Source organism: Triticum urartu, chromosome 1, assembly GCF_003073215.2.
Source record: "Triticum urartu cultivar G1812 chromosome 1, Tu2.1, whole genome shotgun sequence".
Lineage (NCBI taxonomy): Eukaryota > Viridiplantae > Streptophyta > Magnoliopsida > Poales > Poaceae > Triticum > Triticum urartu.
The window spans coordinates 379,944,884-379,966,586 of NC_053022.1; the positions used below are offsets into that span (position 1 = coordinate 379,944,884).

The 21,703-nt window shown below is 46.0% G+C and overlaps 2 protein-coding genes across 2 annotated transcripts; both read right to left on the bottom strand.

Moving 5' to 3' along the window:
• Positions 1-3,372: 3,372 nt before the first annotated feature.
• On the bottom strand, positions 3,373-7,386 carry LOC125513651 (phosphatidylinositol 4-phosphate 5-kinase 4-like). Its single transcript, XM_048678814.1, has 3 exons — positions 6,346-7,386; positions 4,167-4,425; positions 3,373-4,058 (listed from the first exon to the last, which is right to left on the bottom strand). The coding sequence occupies exons 1-3, from the start codon at positions 7,305-7,307 to the stop codon at positions 3,885-3,887; spliced, it is 1,395 nt and encodes a 464-aa protein (XP_048534771.1). The 5' UTR covers positions 7,308-7,386; the 3' UTR covers positions 3,373-3,884.
• Positions 7,387-12,675: 5,289 nt separating this feature from the next.
• On the bottom strand, positions 12,676-20,239 carry LOC125513656 (putative casein kinase II subunit beta-4). Its single transcript, XM_048678824.1, has 5 exons — positions 19,852-20,239; positions 14,738-14,956; positions 13,865-13,974; positions 13,616-13,781; positions 12,676-13,015 (listed from the first exon to the last, which is right to left on the bottom strand). Exons 1-5 carry the CDS (start codon positions 20,048-20,050, stop codon positions 12,882-12,884), a joined length of 828 nt encoding a protein of 275 aa, XP_048534781.1. The 5' UTR covers positions 20,051-20,239; the 3' UTR covers positions 12,676-12,881.
• Positions 20,240-21,703: the final 1,464 nt, after the last annotated feature.

The following is a 21,703-nucleotide window of genomic DNA, read 5'->3' on the forward strand; positions in this document are numbered from 1 at the left end:
TGACTAGCTCGTTGATCAACAGATAGTCATGGTTTCCTGACTATGGACATTGGATGTCATTGATAACGAGATCACATCATTAGGAGAATGATGTGATGGACAAGACCCGATCCTAAACATAGCATAAGATCGTATGGTTCGTTTGCTAGAGTTTTCCAATGTCAAGTATCATTTCCTTAGACCATGAGATCGAGTAACTCCCGGATACCGTAGGAGTGCTTTGGGTGTACCAAACGTCACAACGTAACTGGGTGACTATAAAGGTATACTACGGGTATCTCCGAAAGTGTCTGTTGGGTTGACACGGATCAAGACTGGGATTTGTCACTCCGTATGACGGAGAGGTATCACTGGGCCCACTCGGTAATGCATCATCATAATGAGCTCAAAGTGACCAAGTGTCTGGTCACGGGATCATGCACTACGGTACGAGTAAAGTGACTTGCCGGTAACGAGATTGAACGAGGTATTGGGATACCGACGATCGAATCTCGGGCAAGTAACATACCGATTGACAAAGGGAATTGTATACGGGGTTGCTTGAATCCTCGACATCGTGGTTCATCCGATGAGATCATCGAGGAGCATGTGGGAGCCAACATGGGTATCCAGATCCCGCTGTTGGTTATTGACCGGAGAGCGATCTCGGTCATGTCTGCATGTCTCCCGAACCCGTAAGGTCTACACACTTAAGGTTCGGTGACGCTAGGGTTGTAGGGATATGTATATGCAGTAACCCGAATATTGTTCGGAGTCCCGGATGAGATCCCGGACGTCACGAGGAGTTCCGGAATGGTCCGGAGGTAAAGAATTATATATAGGAAGTGCTATTTCGGGCATCGGGACAAGTTTCGGGGTCACCGGTATTGTACCGGGACCACCGGAAGGGTCCCGGGGGTCCACCGGGTGGGGCCACCTGCCCCGGGGGGCCACATGGGCTGTAGGGGTGTGCGCCTTGGCCTATATGGGCCAAGGGCACCAGCCCCAAGAGGCCCATGCGCCTAGAGATAAGGAAGGGAAGAGTCCCAAAGGGGGAAGGCACCTCCTAGGTGCCTTGGGGAGGAGGGATTCCTCCCTTGGCCGCCGCCCCCCCTAGGAGATTGCATCTCCTAGGGCCGCCGTCCCCCCCCCCCTTGGACTCCCTATATATATTGGGGAAGGAGGGCCTCTCATAACACATCTTTGGTGCCTCCCTCTCCCTCTCCAACACATCCTCCTCCTCCATAGTGCTTGGCGAAGCCCTGCCGGAGTGCTGCAGCTCCACTACCACCACACCGTCGTGCTGCTGTTGGAGCCATCTTCCTCAACCTCTCCTTCCCCCTTGCTGGATCAAGAAGGAGATGTTACGCTGACCGTACGTGTGTTGAACGCGGAGGTGCCGTCCGTTCGGCGCTAGGATCTTCGGTGATTTGGATCACGTCGAGTACGCCTTCCTCATCCCCGTTCTTTGAACTCTTCCGCGCGTGATCTACAAAGGTATGTAGATGCAATCGAATCACTCGTTGCTAAATGAACTCCTAGATGGATCTTGGTGAAATCGTAGGAAAATTTTTGTTTTCTGCAACGTTTCCCAACATGTAGGACAAGATTGCTCAACATAGATACAAGGACATGGAAGCTTCGGAAGGCAAAATTTTCAAACTAGAGCATTGTTGGGAGTTGCTCCAAAAGTGCGAGAAGTGGAAGTTGATCGACAAATAATCCCCACCAAAGAGAGGCTCACTTACAAACATGGATGAAGATGAGGATGATGATGGCCCAAGAATTTTGCACAAGCCCGATGGCGACAAGAAGACCAAGGAGAAGATGAAGAGAGAGCAAGAAGCATCAAGCTTGAGGGAGAAGATTGATGCCATGGTGCAATCCAACGAGTCAATGTTGTTGAAATCGTTGGAGATCAAGAAAGAGTTGGCCGAGAAGAAGGCGAAGGAGAAGCAAGAAAAGTGGCAGTTGCTCAAGGAAGAGGGGCTGCGCAAAGCTGCCATCGAGGAGAGAAGAGCACGCGCCGCCGAATCTATGTCCATGTTGCTCGCCGAAGAGAACACGACCATGTCAATGAACCGCAATGACATGGACGACCTCACCAAAACATGGCATGATATGGCAAGGAGAGAAATTTTGAAGAGAAGAATGGTGGCGTCGGCCGGTATATGCTACAGTTCCGGTGATATTTTCTCCGCTCCATATGGTGGCAATGTGGATGATTTCGGTGCGGGAGTTGGAAAAAGCGCCGGAGATGGATTCGGTGGCGCTGATGAACTCCAAGGTGGACTCGATGGCGCGGAGTGAAGATCGACTAAGATGATGCCGGACATGGGCGCAAACCTTTTGCAGGGCCCTCTTTTGCGTTAGCCGTAACGAACTTGGCTTCTATTTACGCGTAAAACTGTTTGTGTCGTTTGAATTTGAACTTGTTTGTGAAATATTATGTCAAATGCGAGATTGACAGTTTATCTGTCAAATCCAAGGTGGTGTCCGAGCAGAACCTGCATAGCCAACCCGTAAAAATGCATATTTCACGAATATACTTTTTTATGGATCCGTTCGGGGGGTCTGCATCTGTGCCAGCCTGCGCCGGCCCGCAAAAGCGGTTTTGCGAGAACTGCAAACGCGTTTTGCGGGCTGGCGGGATGCGGGGTCTGCTAGAGTTGCTCTAAGACCTCAGTCATCGCCGGTTTCTTCGATAGCACCTTCACCAATGTCGTGGTTCCATCATTCCCACCTTACCACCCCAAACCACCTGATCTTGACACTCTTCTTCTCCGCTGACAACCGCAGCCTCTCCATAAGCTCTGACACCTTTTCTATAGCACCCCTAAATAACTAAGCACTGCCTCGCGCTAGGGTGAAAGTGGTGTACGATCACATCCTCTAGAAACATGAAAGGTTTTTGGCTCGGAATATAAGACTCCAATGAGGGCAGCACAACCACAGGCATAGGGATCGCTGCCAGCACAGAAGTGCAGGGTGATGGGATGTGGACGAGAGAGGGCATGGCTTCATGAAGGACTTGGCGAGCAGAGATCGAGGACGACAACCATCGCCGAGACCGCCCTGGGGTCACCAAGAAACCCTAACCGTCACCAAGAGGGACGAACCAAAACTCAATTCATACTGTTTTAGAATGACTTTTGTTAATACACATCGTAACAGGGTGTAACTGCTAGCTCTCCCCTCCCCCTTGAATTTGCTCTGCAAACTCTCTATGGACTGGCTGAGTCATGTTCAAGTGGAATATACTCCTAGTATGAAACGGTGGCGATCAGTACTCCTGAACTAAAGTCATGACGGCACTTATTTTGGGACGAAGAAAGTACTTATGACACTACATTTTACAGTGACACATCAACAACCAAAACAACAAGGAGGCGCTGATGAATCATGGTCGTGCATGATATCTTTATGCGTTTCTGCTACAGAGATACAGACAACAGCGGGGCGGCATCTGGCAACTCCAACCGCAACAGCCGGCACCGCGAAAAACGTAGGGTTCTATACTTCTATACATGCTTAAAGCAGGGGAGAAATTTGTCTTTGACAACCGAGGGTGTACATCATCATCGCATCTCTAACGTAGGATGGATATTACACTGAAGAAAAGCAGAGGGAAAGCTACCTGACCACAATCCATTGCCTTCGACAACGGAAAGCTCTCGGCGCAGAAGTTCTGCTGCATCGCAAAAGACACCGCAAAGATGTATTGGAGGGATGGCAGAAAACTCTGCTTCCGAAGCTCTGATGCAATGGGCGTCGCTCAGGTGTCGTCATGGACCGGTGGCAGAGCAACAACACCCCTATCGAGGAAATCAAAGCTTCTGCCAGACGATTTGTATTGTGATGGCATCGCGGAGCAGCTTCGTGCCAACCTTATGTTGGCTAAATCCTCACACTATTGACAACGGTAAATCATCGTTATTATTTGGAATGCGTTTTTGTGCAGCCTTCACAGCAGCCACTCTAGCTGCATTGGCTGCTTTATTAGCTGCGGCAACCGCCCTGTTAACCTTATCATCTACTCTTGGAACATCGTAGGCCTTCTCTGTAGCTCTTCTTGCCTCCTGGGGGTGTGGCATAATCAGAAATCAGTGACAACAATTGTACAGTATTAAACATCATGGGAGTAAAGACTCTTTCTGGTAACTACCGATGGTTTGCTGGCACATTACCTGCACTGCATTGAGGACCTTGGAATGGTTCACGGCAATTGCTGACCCTGGGACAATATTTTGGGTGCTTAAGGTGTCAAGAACTCCATTTTGCCAGTGGCCTGCTTGTGTCTCTCCATTCCTGAATGTATACATGCCTAAGCCCTGCCTTCTGCCCTCATGCCATGCACCCTCGTATCTATGTCCATTGGCAAAGCTGTAGACTCCGAAACCGTGCATTCTATCAGCGAAGTACTCCCCAGCATACGTGTCACCATTCCTAACAGCAGTAACAAAAGAGTTAGTTCAAAGCTCAATTAATACCAATTTTATACTGCATCATTTATTATTGCCAAACACGGCTATACTAGCACAAAGGAATCATGATACCATATTGCAATCTTAACAGGCTCAAGTTAAAAGTTAACTCAAAAGAACAAACATGGAAGAAAAAAGGAAAATGGAAGCTTAAGATCAATTGCGATTCAAACGGAAGATGGTTGTACTGGAAATATGCAGCACGGTATAATTGGCAAACATCACATAAAACTTTATATGCTATCTCATGAAGTTTGAAGAAGTTGGACATATTATCAAGCTAGTTGTCTGGTAAACAGAACTGGAAAGAGAATAGTTATTGATATGGTCTTTTCAGATGTATCAAGACAGATGACAACAAAATAGGACCACAAAATACATGGAGACCATGCGCAATCATTGATGACTCGTATAGCCCACTACCAGTCCCTTCAGGGACAACCAATATAACCCATAACTGATGAGACAAATATATAATACTACAGTGAATTAATGTATTTACGAAATCTCCATGCATATAAGAAATGAACTACCGGTGTGAACAAAACTTATAGCAGATTAACTTGGTGGTGTGGTCAAATCTGACTATGAAATCTTAAAACTAAGAAATTGGATTATAGTAACCATCCAATTGTGTACCATGAACTTTTAACTAACTGCAGCCACATAAATAAGTTGATATAAACGATAACAGCTTAAGTAGCAAGAATTTACACAAGAAAAGTTTCAAACAAGATTTAAAGAATTCAGATAAATAGATTTCACGCTGCACACAACTGAACGGCAGGTCATTGCTAGAACTAGGTTCAAAACCTTGGGATATTACTAAATTAGTTGTCTACCCAAACTCATTCCTCATAAAGACCACAACCATAACCAGTAATATTACCCATATAGAAGAAAATATACACATAATATATGCATCTAATATACTCATACAGGTCCGCCTCCAGATTTGGCAGATATTAAATTCATCCAAAAAACTACTCCCTCTGTCCCATAATGTAAGACGTTTTTTGACACTAGACATTATGGGACAGAGGGAGTAGCTTATGAGGTGATAGCAGTGTCACTCTATTCTACCAAATAACTACATCTCAATTCTCATTATCTGCAGTTCTTTTAGAGCTCTCCGGTTGATTGTAAGCTATGTCTGACCAATAGCTCTCCTACCTAATGGCTAATGGTATGGGGCAAGGTAGCGTAAAGAGTAGCTTGTATTCTTGTTCGGCGAGACAGAGGTAACAAGGGGGTTGTTGGTTGGGGCACTACCCTGGTGATAATTACACTTTTTCCAGATTCCACTACAAACAGAAAAAGAGAATTCTACATCAGATCTATGGTGAAGGGAATCAGCCAAGCGAGCCATATCATCTCTCCCTAGAAAACAACAACCTGACAAAAGTCCTTTACTTTGATTGAAAGAAGCATCTTACTCAACAGAAAGCAACAAAAGAACAATGCTACCGGCAACTAATGTATCATCTACTTGGGTGAAAAGAACTTCTACAATTTACTTGATATATAAAATACTTGTGCAGTTATCAACTTCACTACAATCCCTAGGTTATACCATGATATGGCCAATTACACATGAGTCTTGTTTAGGTCGGATACACAAACCCCACAGTAACTGTGATAATGTTTAGCAACCAATGAGGCAAAACATGGAAGACGGAAAATATCCACGCAAGCTCTACAATTTCCTTATTCATCATATGTCATGGCTAACACAATCTCACGTTTGGCCAGATCTTCAACATTAACACACTATATTATGCACCGTCTATGTCTACATAAAAAAGGATCATGGCTAGCATGTAAGTAGCTGCACAGTTTAACTCGATTTCACAACTATGCACAAATACAATGCAATTCAAACCTGAAATGGTAGTGGCCTAGCCCGTGTTTGACACCTCTCTTGAACTCCCCGATGTACCGGCTGCCATCCTCGCAGGTGTGCACACCGTATCCATGGCTCTGCCCGTTGGACCATTCCCCGGAGTAGACATCACCGGTGTAGAACCTGTACACGCCGTGGCCGTGCCTGAGCCCCTGCCGGTACTGGCCTCTGTAGCGGCTCCCCCTGGCCCAGGTCTCGACCCCGTAGCCGTCGTACTTGCCGTCGATCCAGTCCCCCTCGTACCTGCCGCTCATGTAGTAGTAGTAGACGCCACTGCCGGTGCAGCGGCCACGGTTGAACTGGCCCTCGTAGACATCGCCGTTGCTGTACACCTGGACGAAATGGCCGGTGGTGGGGGCGGACGCGGAGGCGGAGGGAGAGGAGCCGATGGACCAGAGGATCGGGGATCGGCGAGGCCGGCGGAGCGGGAGGTGGAAGGGGAGCGGGAACGGGAGGCGGGGGAGGGAGAGGCAGAGGAGCAGGAGCAGCGCGCAGGAGAAGGCCGCGGCGGAGAGGAAGTCGGCGAGGAGGGAGCGCGGGAGGATGGCGGGCGACGGGGAGAGGAAGTAGAGGGTCGGGAGGGAGAGGAGCAGCAGGATCCGGAGGCGGAGGTGGAGGCAGCGCAGCAGGTGCCTCGCGGCGGCGGCGGCCGCGGCCGCCGCGGCCGGGGCGGGCGGGACCGAGGAGGCGGCGAGCTTGCGGCGGCGCGGCGGGGTGAAGGGCGAGGGCCTGGTGGGGGTGGCCGAGGAGGAGGAGTTCATGGAGACGGGGCGCTTGTGCGGGGTGGAGGGGAGCGCATGGTGCGGGCTGGCCGGGATGTGGATGCGGAGGGAGGAGGGGTGGGGGGGAGGCGGGTGGTTGGGATCGGATGGCGGCGGCTCCGGCCCCGCGGCCGCGTCCGGCGCGGCGGCGGCGGCGACGGGGAGGTGGTGGTGGTGCATCTAGTTGGGGCTGGGGCCGGGATTGGGATCGGATTTGGGATTGGGGTTGGAATTGGGGGAGGAGGGCGGGGAGGTGGTGGTGGCCGGAGGAGGAGGTGTCGACATGGGCGGGGCGGGGACGAGGGGAGGGAGGGGGGCTGCCGCCTTCTCTACGCTTTTCTCCTCGCTTTTCAGCACCAGTTTTTTCGGGTCTTTTCTCTCTTGCTCCCTGTCTTCTCGCTCGTTTTCTTCTCCTCCTTCCTTCCTTCCTTCTTCCCCGTGCAACGGGTGATTAGTGTAATTAATGCAGACAACTTCAGTGTGATAATTAAGGCATCTACGTATGGTTCATGAAGACTTTTAACTGTGAGGGCCTCTTTGATTCAAAGGAATCCTAAACGGATCTTGGAGGATTCTAATTCTTATAATTTTCATAGGATTACAGCTCATAGAAAATTTATCTTAGGGTTCATATATACTACATATCATATGGAAATTTTCATCCGCTCTAACCTCATATGAATATTTCTACGTTTCCTTGGGCACAATCAAACAGCTATACTAATAGTGTGATAGTATCCAAGTTGACATGCAACTTCATTCTCATGTTTTTCCCTATTCATGTATTGTACAAATCATGCGAATCATAGATGCCCTAACATTCCATTGAACCAAATAGATCCTAGCCGGAAAAAAAAACAGTTTCGCTATTTTATTTTTGCGAAGGATGGTCCCTCGATTCAGTTCAACGGAATCTCAAATTGTGCGGCTGTTTTCCTTATTTTGTTTTTCTATCTTTGTGTGCTTTTATTTATGGGCTTTGCGGTTTGGGGAGATATTTTTCATACAATATTTCAAAGAAAAAGTCTATCTACACTAACAAAGATTCCTATATTTGTCTTTGAGTAATTAAATATAAATTTAGGCATGTTTTTTGAACATGGGACGGAATTGTACTATTGTATTTAAAGTTTTGCGGGTCAAAGAGGGCCCTTGGACCTCGTCTGCACTGTGTGGATTTTGTTTTCCTTCTAAAATTTATGTGCTTTAAACAATTTGCGAAGTTATTTTTTTGCAGGAAGAAAAACAATTCTTAAAGTGGGATTTTTTTTTGCGTGGCCTTAAAGTGGTTAAACAACATTCGATATGAATACTCCAAGAATATTTTTCGCTAGGGGTTATGCGATTTTGACCAATAAGATGAGTGGTGAAATGGCCCAGTTTTGAATTTGTTCTACTCTTGCCGGTTTGTTTCATCTCTCAAAAGTATGTAACATTCAGTTGTCCGCTCGTTCTTTGTCCAACATGACATATGCCCACTCTATCTCTGTTCTGATTTTTTTTCCGCCTCAACTGCCCCACCACTAATTTATGTACCAAATAATATTTTTCTTTGATAAGCCAATAAATGATTATCAAACAAGTGTTTACCGCCAAATAAATTTTTATTGATCTAACAACTATATTTTATACACTATTAAATTAATATGCGCACTTAATTCACAGGCTAACCTAACAAAAATATGTATTCCCTTGTTGCTACACATAAGTAATCATCTGGTGTAAATTCTCCCTCACTAAACAATAAGAGTGTCTAGATCAGTAAAGAGATCTAAACACTTTTATATTTCTTTATAAAGAGAGCACTTGTTAGGCAGTGATAGTCTTGTCAGAACTCCTTTCCGCTCTTTTTGCTGATGTATGCAGCGTTTGTCCCTTGTTTACAACCCTAATCAAATTGCAATTATTGAGAATACTAAATGAAGCCCAACAGTATTAGTGCATTGGAAGTAACGTACTTTAAAAACATGAGGACAATGCACGCGTCGTATGTGTGAAGTTTCTTATGCACGAATGTCATAGAAGACAAAGATGCTAATACAAGAAATGTGAAGTTGTGTTAGAATTATGCCAATTAATTTGGATCGGAGGGAGTAGTACACTTTTCTCACCGACCGAAAAGAAACTAAGAAACACTTCAGACACAGGGGCTACCAGATCACAGCGACTTAGCGTGGGATGCATGCATTTAGCTAGCAAACTCACACTTTTACTCATGGTGTGCCTGTTAGGTTTTGCGGGTCTGTTTGCCTGCACATGGAAGGATGAAAAGTGGCAGGCCGATAGGGCCAGCACGTTGGAGGTCTCCCATTTCCGTGCGCCTTCGCCTTGCCTCGATCTGGCTCTGTCATGTGTGTGTGCAAGGAATACAGAGGGAAATGGATGGGGTCGTCTTCACCGGCCTGAAATTAGAATATTTCCCTGCAAAAGCGAGCCCTCGGCCATTTTGGTCGATCAGTTTATCACTTCCTCCGTTCTAGTATGACATAGTGTGTATTAAAAAAACGAAATTAAAGTCAAAATAAGCAAACTTTGACTAAGTTCATAGAAGAAATTATCCATATCTAGAATATAAAAAATATATACAACATGAAAATAAATCTCATGATATATCTACCTAATCAATATGCAGCTGGTATTCTGTTTGTAGATCCTTTTCTTCATAAAACTTGATCAGAGTTTGCATTGTTTAACTTTAGGCACTACGTTTTGAAATAGAGGAAGTAGTACTTCCTAGTATCACCCTACATCCGCGTGTGTGGTCCTCGTGGTGCGCTCTAGTGCATACATGGTTGAGCCAAAGTGGCTGAAGTTAGGAGCTCACGACAAGATAGTTTCTAAGTTTAGCGGCGCAGCACACGTGGCCACGGCGCTTCAAGTTACAAGTGAACGGCATGCGACGAGTGAAGTAACGAGCACCGCTTCTAAGTTTAGGGGCGGGGTACACATGGTTTTGGTGGCTCAAGTTACGAGCTCACGACGAAACCGCTCCTAAGTTTAGCGGCGACAGTACCACACACTTGCGGTGCCCCGGGTGAGCTATTGAGTGCCAAGATGAATGAATGCTGTTTCTAAGTTTAGCAGCGCACAGTACTACCACGCGGCTGTGGTGGTCCAAGTGCTGCGACGAGCTCACGACGAGGTCGTCGTTCCTAAGTTTAGTGCCACAGTATGTGGCTGCACTAGTGGTTGGAGCTTCAAGAGAAGATCGTTTCTAAGTTTGGTTGTGTGGTGTATGCACTGGCGGAGCTACAGCTAAGTTGGGTGAATCAGTAAAGATTTTTCTTTTGTGTGTGTGAGCTTACATTGGCCCGAGTAATCTTATTTTGCGAATCGGTATATTAGAGCAACTTCAATGAAGCGATCCCATTTCGTCCGTGGCCGTCTGTTTGGGTCGGCGTGGATAGAAAAGTCGGTCCAACGCGTCGACCCAAACGGGCGCGCGTCCGCTTTCATCCACCTGCCGACCCATTCCCGACCCATTTTTTAGCCGGATTTGCGTCGGCGCAGACACAAGACAGACGCGCGCGCTCGTCCTCTTTCCTCATCGGGCCCGCTGGTCGGTGGCACATTGACCTCTTCACATCAAACAACACACCCTCGCCCGCCTGCTTCGTCGCCGACGCCGCCGGCCATTTTTTCCGATAAAAATGGATACATAGATAGTTCTAGCGTACACAGATAAAAGAAAAGACCAACTACTCGTCGCTTTCCGACTCCGACTCGGTAATGTCCTTCTCCGACGTTTGAATGTAGGTGTCAGCATGCTGCTCGTCTTCGAAGTCCCAACCCGACGTTTCTCGTAGCTTCAGTTTCAATTGAGTGGCCAGCTTCCGCGAACGCTTGTCCTCCCGATAGGCAGCTCGTTCTGTCCTACTCGCGTCCCTCTTCGTCCTCCTTTGCTTATAGAACTGGCGCTCGTCGACGATGTCCTGCGGGAAGCGTTCGCGCCACACCACCATGGCTTCCACGTCCATCTCGGTGATGGCGAGGCGACGCTGCCGCCTCTGGTGGACACGATGATCCTCGTCGGTGAAAAGCCGCAGGAGAGGCGTGAGATCCTACGCCCGTTGGCTCAACACGTCGGGAAAATTCATATCCCGACAAGGCCTCGGGAGGCGCCACGTCGCTACGTCATGCACGCGGGCCGCCTCCTCTGCGGTGTCGAAGGTGCCGAGGATGAGACGTTTCTCGCCAAACCAGATCTCGAAGGAGAAGGCGCTGGAGCGACGCTCGCAGACTCCGCGAAAATCCGAAGCGCCCAGGCGGCGCATCGACATGCTGGCGCAGAGGCGACGAGGCTAGTGAGAGGGGGCGAGACGAGTGGGCGACAGACAGAGTGTAGAGGGAGCTCCTTCTTATAACGAGCGCCGGCCGGGGCACGCGCGCGAACCTTTCCTGCGCGCTGGAGCGCCAAAACAGCTAGGCCGCTTTTCGTCCGCGCGCGCGAACCTTTCCCGTCCGCTGGAGCGCCAAAAACAGGGCGACGGCATGGCCGCTAGCATGATATAAAGCGTGCGCGGTCATGAAATGGGTTGGCCCGTTGGGCGCATTGCCGACCTAAATCTAAAAGAGGGCGGACGGCGGGCGGAGGGCCGACCCAAACGGACAAAAAACGGACAAAAACGTCGTCCGTTTGGGTCGGCCCGTTGAAGTTGCTCTTATTACATTACTCATGAGTTGAGTTCAGGACAGAGTCGTGACCTAGGAATATTCCAATGATTCAGGATGAACATGTGAGTTCACCATAATATATAATGGGAATGATAATTTGTTGAGAATTGGGGCGTCACCGGGTCAAAAGAGGACGTGTTCGTCGTTGTGCTGTGATGTTGATGAGCAGGCAACATCGCCATGCTTATCTACATCCATGGCATGATGGATAGCATCCTACGTGTGCCACAGGATTATTTAATGTAAGGTGTCCAAGTACATGAATCAGAATAGGCAATTGGTCCTGGGTTTTAGTATGACAGTGATACCGTGTGTTTGCTTCAACTAATCATGGAGAAAATGGGCCAACATGTTGGCTCATCACCGTCTTGATCCAACATCAGCCACGGCTCTGCCATATTATATATATATATATATTAATAACACGTAAATTCTCCTACAGGACCAATTTTCTTTCTTTCTATTTGCAGGGGAAAGAACTAAATCTCCTACAATACCATTTTTCTTTCTTTCTATTTGCAGGGGAAAGAATACTCCCTCTGATCCATATTACTTGTTGCTGACCAAAAGGAGTACATTGTTCTCTGCAAATTAAAAAAAACTAGGAGGAAATTACTTTACAATTTGTGTATATTTTTTCAACGTTAAGCTCCAGCAACATACTAACAGTAAAACTCTGAACTTGCGCATACCATATACCAAAACCTGGGAGGCAATGTCAAACACAAATACACGATTAAAATTTAAGTGCCTTACTAGCCGAGAAGGTAGGAGAACGAAAAACTCTAGAAAATAATAGCATAAAAACATAGGAAACTAACTTGCTGGGGTGTGATCTAGATGTATCCGATTCGGACACAGAAAAACACCCTGCTAACATGCAAATGTGCATAGATTGATCAAGTGAGGAAACCTAGATTACACAATAGTCATACAACAAAACAGATACAGTTGCTCAGCAGTTTACAGCAAGATTCGAGCTCGCAAGTACTCGAATCAAGAGGCCACAACATTTTCAGGCCAAGGTGTTCCATCTCTAACACTAGGTAAAAACAAATAGCGCCCACTGGTAAAAGTTCGTCATGACTGCTTGTGAAGTTTGAAGCCAAAAACCCTTGGGACGTATTGTTGTGATGGCTTCTGTGGCTTCAGGTGTGGGTATGTCATCAAGAAGAGATGAGGAAATGTCGTACCAAAGTATGCTCCATCAATGTCTTGGCTGAGTCAAGGATGCAACAGCGGTACAATATTTGGTTCTAGTATAACCGTAACCACCAAACACATGTATGAATATGTAACACAAACTACCAAAAGGTCCAAAATGCAGGATGAAATAAAGTTGAATCATGTTTAGTGTGGACCACAAATTACTACCTAAACCTTTTTCTATACGGTTATATCACTGTACTGTTGCGATGGAGAAACCATAATGGCATTTCACTATTATAGGGCTGTATATTTCAGTGGTTTCAGATTTTACATAATGTGGAAATGACAATTTGATAAGAAACCGCATGGGATGGGACACGCAAGAATCTTACCACAGGTGGACGGAAACATCTTAGCTAAAATTCCCATGAAACAGCATCAGAGTTACATAACAAATCATAATTTGTGAAGACCTTGTTTAATGGGCCACGCAAGTTAATACTCTTACGATGGATGGATATATTAGTATATTACTCCCTCCGATCAGAATTAATTGACGCAGCCTCTATACATCGTCCATTTTACATTGTACAGACACTGCGTCAATTAATTCGGATCGGAGGGAGTACTAATAATTTGAGCAGAGTGAAAAATCCAAAGGATACTGCCTTGGTACTTGGACCTTGGATAGTGTAAATCTTCACATTTTGGACAAAACACCTTCACTGTGCTTGACCTAGGAATGTCTGATTGCCCTGCTGGAAGACAGGGTTGACCACAGCAGTATACTCGAGGGCATCTGCCAAAATCATAGTTCTTGAACTTTTCTAACTGCAACAAATGAAAATGTAGTAATTCAGTACATAAGGTAAGAAAGAATTGTATCTTGACGCATAGATTAAAACAAGCATTACCATTGCAGCTAGACCCTTGCTGGTTAAGATGTACCGTGCATGAATTAAACCATACAGCATCTCTGCAGATGACTCAATTAATTCATTTTGCTCCTCAGTGAATACATCACCTGCACAAAAATGGCCCCACTTAGATGAATTCAATAGTAAACCTGAACAGTACCTTCTGTGGATACTAGAGTGCAGGATGAATATACACAGGTTGCTGGAAATTTGCTTCTAAATGAAATGAAATTGATGAACATAAAAAAATATGTTATTAAAAAAATAATTATGTGATCTGAAAATACAAATAATAGATGATAAATTCAGAAAGGAAAAAATCCACTTTATAACCCTAAACTTGGAGAAAGTTCAGTTTTCAACCTGAACTCTAAAACCGTTTGAATTGCTACTGCAAATTACTGAAATAGCACACTTTTCACCCTTGGACGGTTTCACTTTTTTTTTTGGGTAACATGGATGCCACGTGTCATCCACACCATTGGCATGTCACCACCATGAACACACACTAAAGACACAAGCAATTCTAAAACAAACTATACCATCCGGATTAAAAACTTTCACAAAAAGATATACCAGAATTGTACAAACAGATAAAATAATGGAATTTGATGACATGCAGCGACGTGACATTGAGGTTGCATCTGCGTGGCTTCCACATCAGTCAAAACCACCGCCTGTGAAACCGCTTGAGCTTTAAGTGGACAGTTTCAATAGTTCAAGGTTGCATTTAAAGCGCTTTTAGAGTTCAAGGTTGAAAAGTGGAAAATTTTCCAAACAGAAATAACATGTCAATTGTATCACACCATTACTGGTGTATTTAGTATTTACAGTAAAAAAAGGTAGCTTCTTAAGAAGAAACAATCTCACCATTAGAAGACTCAATGTCTAGGATGAGATCAAGTGCATAATCATAATATGGCACCTGACTGCTTAGGCCACAGAGATTGAAATCATCCTGTATATAATCATCATCAATCTCACAGAAGAATTCATTGCCTCGCAAGCTACAGAACCATGAAATCCAAGATGTATCCTCTCCTTCAGAACCACTAACATCAGAATCTTCACTGTCAGTTTCGAATTCCTCTGCAGTGCCAAAATAAGAAGGTTAGAGGAGTCTACATAGTAAAAAATGATATTTATCTTTTCCTACTTATAAAGATTGGAGTTGAAGGTGAGTTTACACGTGGAATCAACAACCTTCATCAATAAACAAATGCACCCCTATCCACATGTATGGACTAACAACCTTCAAGAGACAAAAATAAACAAATGTACTTTTACTAACATGTGAAACCTAACAAATACAAACAAGTACACTACGAATTTCAGGTGAGACCAACACATATACTCCCTCCGTAACTAAATATAAGACATCTTTTGACACTGTCACAGTGTCAAAAAACTGTCTTATATTAAGTTACAGAGGTAGTAGAAGACACAAATAACAAATGTAGAAATGCGACTCCAACTCAAACTTATGCTCTTATTTTCCGTTTCTCTTCCCAACCAAGTTCTTCCAGTTCTGTATCACAGAACAAGAGTGAATAAACTGTGATTCCAAAGCGACGATAGAACTTGTCTTCCTACCCGATCCATGATCTTGTGCAGACAACTTACTAATGCCTATTCTCATATGTTTCAACATTCGGATGTTATTATGTCTTGCAAAGGACCTACTGTGACCACTTAAGATTCTTCAATTCACGTTTCATGATCTTTCGTTGTATTTTCTCTCTTTTAAACCGTGAACCGCACGCAAAGGCCGCAGGACACCAATGTATTTTAACGACTTTCTAAGCCAGTGACCTAACTCCTCATATTTTATAGTTTCATAGCAACGCATGAGCATTGTGCTAGTAATCACAACTATTCCAGTAAAGCGACATCCTGACAAACACTACAAAAATCCATGTGGCTCACAAAAGTAAAAACGCATGATATTCTACAGATTAAAAAAACACAAAGAACATCACTATAGCGATAAAGCGAAGAGAAAAAAATCTCTTATTGAGTTACTCCACATAATTTTGAATTTATAGTGTTCGATACGCCTAAGGGTGTCTAGGGCAAGGCTAAGGTGTTCAATCGTCAAACAACACAAGACTAAACAGAACTGACCAGTTCGAACAGAAAAGATAAGAGCAACTCTAGCAGAGTCACCATAAGTAGAGTCATCATATTGCATATGGAGCACACTCCATAATGTTTTGGAGGTCGGCGAGCCTTTGCACAAACAGATAATCGCCATAAACATAGCCTTCAAAAAATTCTCTATGTGGAATCGGTTTGTCATTGGCTAACAAGACCTCTTTCTTCCCCATCTCATCAAACAACAATGGAAGAAGTTTCGAACTTGATTTCAACAAGGATTATTACTCGGATTTCAACAAAGATATCCAAATGATTTCAACAAGGATTTCTACTACAATTTGAACTAGGATTCTACTACGACTTCAACTAGTCCGGCCTCTTCCTTCGTTTGGAAGTGACATCGATGCTTCGGCTGCTTTCACTTCCGCGGTCAGGCGGTTGACGAACACTTGTGTGTCCTTGTGTAGCCCTCCATGAGCGCGGCATCCCTTCCAACCGTGGCCGCCATCGTCATGCGGGCAAGGTAGCGGTGGGCAGCAGGGAGGCGCATGATTTTGGGTTCGATCTACTGCTACCGTAACTTTTCTAGAGCAAATAAATATCATTTTTGGATAGTATTTTGATGCGCATCTTTTGTCTTGATACTACCCTCTTTCGATATGTGTATGATTCCACACATGGCTACATAAAGAAGTGAGCAAACCTATGTTTTTAAGGCGGTAAAGCGTCATAAGGCGGAGGAGGGCCGCTCTGACGCCTAAGCGCCAAGGCGAGGCGGTAAGGCGAGGCAAGGCAACGCCTTAAACATTGCAGGAAAAGAGTTATCAATAGGTCTGCACATATTAATACTAGAAAAAGAGCAATGGCTGAGAGATGGGCCACTACTTATGCACCTCCCAGTGGCCCAAAAGCCCATCTAGTGGCCATATACACCCCCGTGACCTAATTCCACTATCTTCTTCCCTTCTTTCCCACCACAGCCGCCACGGCGCCACACCCTTCTGGTCCTCCCTCCTCCAGTCCCCCCTCCTCTTCATGGCCCCACCCTTCTCCCACACAGCAGCAAGCCCCAGGAGCAGCCACAACTAGGGCAGCCAGGAGCCTCCAGTCCTCCCTCCTCTTCATGGTGCCGGGAGACAGCGGGGCCGTCATCTACAAGCCCCAAGAGCAGCCACAGCCGTACACTTCATGTCTGTCTAAGGCGGGGTAGACGCCTTGCCATCCTGGGGCGCCTTGACGCTTAGGCGACGCCTTAAAACATAGGAGCAAACTAAAACCTGAGAAGCTGACTCAAACCAACCAATCTCCTTGTAGATACCGATTCTAACCTCTTTCCATGTATGCATGTTTCAACTCATGTGGCTACATATAAGATTGTTAGCCAAAATAAACGCAAAGAGCTCCAATGTCTCCTACTGGCCAAGAGCCACAGATGCCCTTCCTAAAGCAAGTGATCCCGGGTTCGATCCACTGCATACTCCAATTGTCCTTTTTTCCCCATGAAGTTAGAATTAGTCAACCTTTGCTAATGTTTCACCACTTATTAATTAGGTTCAGCGACAACACTTGGTAATTTTGGTTAAACATGTGTCAGGATGGAGAAACAAGTAAATAATGTAATTGGCCAAAAATCATTATTGAAACTAACTGATTTGCAATCTTGCAAAACAAGCGGTTAAATTAGCCAAAGTATGCTCAGTTAATACTCCCTCCAGCCCAAAATAAGTGCCATTGTTTTAGTTCAAATAAGTCCAAATTTGAACTAAAACCACGACGCTTATTTTGGAACGGAGACTACTGAAATAGGTTTGGCAATAAATGTTGGTATGTTTGGTTAAACCGTGTCCTGGTTGGAGAAAGAAGCAAACAAAGTGGCAACACAACACAACAACACAAAGCCTTTAGTCCCAAACAAGTTGGGGTAGGCTAGAGGTGAAACCCATAAGATCTCACGACCAACTCATGGCTCTGGCACATGGATAGCAAGCTTCCACGCACCCCTGTCCATTGCTAGTTCTGTGGTGATACTCCAATCCTTCAGGTCTCTCTTAACGGACTCCTCCCATGTCAAATTCGGTCTACCCCGACCTCTCTTGACATTCTCCGCACGCTTTAGCCGTCCGCTATGCACTGGAGCTCCTGGAGGCCTGCGCTGAATATGCCCAAACCATCTCAGACGATGTTGGACAAGCTTCTCTTCAATTGGTGCTACCCCAATTCTATCTCATATATCATCATTCCGGACTCGATCCTTCCTCGTGTGGCCACACATCCATCTCAACATACGCATCTCCGCCACACCTAACTGTTGAACATGTCGCCTTTTAGTCGGCCAACACCCAGCGCCATACAACATTGCGGGTCGAACCGCCGTCCTGTAGAACTTGCCTTTAAGCTTTTGTGGCACTCTCTAGTCACAAAGAATGCCAGAAGCTTGGAGCCACTTCATCCATCCGGCTTTGATTCGATGGTTCACATCTTCATCAATACACCCATCCTCCTGCAGCATTGACCCCAAATATCGAAAGGTGTCCTTCTGAGGCACCACCTGCCCGTCAAGGCTAACCTCCTCCTCCTCACACCTAGTAGTACTGAAACTGCACATCATGTACTCGGTTTTAGTTCTACTAAGCCTAAACCCTTTCGATTCCAAAGTTTGTCTCCATAACTCTAACTTCCTATTTACCCCCGTTCGACTATTGTCAACTAGCACCACATCATCCGCAAAGAGCATACACCATGGGATATCTCCTTGTTATATCCCTTGTGACCTCATCCATCACCAAGGCAAAAATATAAGGGCTCAAATCTGACCCCTGATGCAGTACTATCTTAATCGGGAAGTCATCAGTGTCTCAACATCACTTGTTCAAACACTTGTCACAACATTATCATACATGTCCTTGATGAGGGTAATGTACTTTGCTGGGACTTTGTGTTTCACCAAGGCCCACCACATGACATTCCGCGGTATCTTATCATAGGTCTTCTCCAGGTCAGTGAGCACCATATGCAAGCCCTTCTTTTGCTCCCTGTATCTCTCCATAAGTTGCCGTACCAAGAAAATGGCTTCCATGGTCGACCTCCCAGGCATGAAACCAAACTGATTTTTGGTCACGCTTGTCATTGATCCAAAAAATCATTAGTGTAACTCCCTGGTTAATCTACGGTATTACACGAGGAAAATACTTTACTCCCCATGGAGCATCTTTCCTGCTGAAGGAAAGCATCGTAAAGGAGTGAATCAAATCGTGCTTCTATACCCAAAATTATCCTGCAGCAAATGTTGCATTTGCCTTAAATACTATTCCATAGTCTAAAAGATAAAAGACTGAAGCTTGAGAGCCCTACTGACCTAACAGACAATCAGCCACGAAAAGAAGACTGAGATGACTTGTAGCAAACCAATACCAGAAAAGAATCAGAAATTCTCTACCAGACAATCATGTAATCCAGTAGCTAAAAATGCTAGACAGGCGAAAGAAAATCAAGGCTTTATTCCTCGACAGTCTTCAAGCCATCTCTGCCATTCCATCTTCAGCAACCCTACTTCGTTTCGCCTACTATCCTGTTTCTTTCCCCCATGCAGCATGATACTTACTGATGATAGGCACATGAAGCATGGACGTCAGAGGTAAAGTAAACAGAGCAATACGGAATCGATTCCTCAGCTCCACGCAATGCAGTGAACTTCCTGTTTCCCCGCGTCTCACTGCAACCACGGGGGAACGTCGCAAGTCGCTTCCCACGGGCATGCAATGACAGTGCACCATATGATTTCCTCTACCACTAGAATAACAGGAGCCGCGTCGTTCTGGCAAGAGCAGGCAATGCGGAGCACAACAAAAAACAAGAAACAGAGGCCGGGCGAACGGCTGGATCCTCACCGACGTCGGAGACCTTGGGGACCTTGCCGATCTGAGTGGTTATCTTGCCGGCGGCGAGCAGCTCCTTCTCCCTGGACGCCCCCCTGGAGGTGGACGGGGACGGCCTCTCCGTGTGCTTCTCGAGCGCCTCCTTGATGCGCTTCCGGTCCATCTCCGCGGCGCCGCCGAATCCCCGGTCCCTGTAGGCCGCTCCGCTCATCCCCCGCGGTCCGCCGGAGCACCTGCTTGCGGGAAGCCGCACGGCGCGGCGTGTCGGCGCTCGCAGGCTGGACTAGGGTTTGAACTTCTTGGCTGCGCAGGTGGGGGAGGAACGAGATGGAGAGGAGAGAGAGATCGGAACGGTGACGAGGCGCGGGGGAGGGGGAGGGAGAGCGTGGGCGGCTGGCTGTTGTAATTACGACAGGCGCCCGGGGGGTTTCCCGCAAAGATGACACGCCAGCCATGCAAGATATTTTTACTCCACTGTTGGACCCTGAAAATTAAATAAAGAGAAGCTCCCTCAAAAGCCAAAAGCCCAACTGCTTCCCAGCATCCACTAAAAAAAAGGCTGCTTCCCCTCTTAAAAAAAAACTGCTTCCCCGCAATACCGTTGGTTCAAAAAAAAAAGACATGATATGAAGTACTCCCTCTGTCCCATAATATAAGAATATTTTGCAAGCTAAGAACGTTTTGCAAGCTATGTTATTACGGGACGGAGGAAGTATTTAGACAAATCAGTTCGTCAATACACGATGCTTAAAAAAAAACTTGTCATGTTTGTCCGCTACGTATAGTTCTTTCTCCCTATCGAAGAAAGAGGCGATCTCGCCTGCACCGCCACGAAGTTCCTCCGCCCCGTCCTCCGGCAGCTCTCCTCCGCTGACAACCTCGGTCGTCGGTGGTGAGGAGGGTCATTGGATCTACGCGCGTGAATAGTTTTAGCCTAAAGTAGCTTATTTTTTTAGGTTGTTCATCGTCTTGGATTCGACGGCGGCGATGGTGGCGCTGAATAAAATTTCGTCAGATCCTACTCCGATGAGGTGATGGTTCTATGGTTGGGGATGAATTTGGAATCCAGTCTGTTCAAGCAATGATGGTGTGGCGGCGGCGGCACCCTCGTGGTGGACCTGTGTCCTCGGGCTCCGCCATTGCAACAACGTTTGCTCCAGCGACGGCGCGAAGCTTGGGAGGTAGTACAGGAGCAGATGCATATTCTCGGCGGCATCTAGAAGATGGTGGACCGTGTACTGGGTTTGTGGCCCATGGATGTCAAGTATGGTTTCCTCCTCCGGCGTCTTAGTCATGTGGGGTGTTAGATCTGGAGTTTGATGACGTATCCGGAGTGTTGCTATGGTCTGATTCATTCAACGGTAATGGTTTCGCCTTTAGCGAGCCACCTCGGAGGTCCGCAAAGCTGCATATCAGCGATGAAGCCGCGTCAAGCTCGATTGTGGAGGTGATCCGTCAATTTTTTTTTTGGTGGCTGTTATGGTAGTGCCAGAGGCAAATGACAGTCGTTGGTGTCAAGCTCAGAGGTTTCTTCGGTCTTATTTGTAATTTTACTTCTTGGTTCCTTCGTGCAAAGACTATTGTTATGCTATTTGTTCAGTTTTATCAGGTCGGTATGTACGTGGCTTTTACTATGACCCTTGTGATATAAATGAGACACGTATTATCATGTAAAAAAAAACTCATCAATACACAACTTTTTTTTGTCAATTTCAGATTGCTTTTACCACACTTGTCGCGTGGTGTCAATACACAACTTTGACCACGAATATATAATCTCTTTTTAATTATGAAGTATAGAGACAAATCAGCACATGTGATTCTCAAGCGTTCAATAGAAATATCTTGGGAAATACTTTTTCCC

Excerpts from the sequence above, each read along its gene's own strand:
- LOC125513656 (XM_048678824.1), bottom strand. The coding sequence starts at position 20,050 with ATGAGCGGAGCGGCCTACAGGGACCGGGGATTCGGCGGCGCCGCGGAG. Across the intron at positions 14,957-19,851 it reads CCCCAAGGTCTCCGACGTCG|AGGAATTCGAAACTGACAGT; the intron begins GTGAGGATCCAG and ends TTGGCACTGCAG. Across the intron at positions 13,975-14,737 it reads AGACATTGAGTCTTCTAATG|GTGATGTATTCACTGAGGAG; the intron begins GTGAGATTGTTT and ends ATTTTTGTGCAG.
- LOC125513651 (XM_048678814.1), bottom strand. The coding sequence starts at position 7,307 with ATGCACCACCACCACCTCCCCGTCGCCGCCGCCGCCGCGCCGGACGCG. Across the intron at positions 4,426-6,345 it reads CTAGGCCACTACCATTTCAG|GAATGGTGACACGTATGCTG; the intron begins GTTTGAATTGCA and ends TACTGCTGTTAG. Across the intron at positions 4,059-4,166 it reads AGGTCCTCAATGCAGTGCAG|GAGGCAAGAAGAGCTACAGA; the intron begins GTAATGTGCCAG and ends CCACACCCCCAG.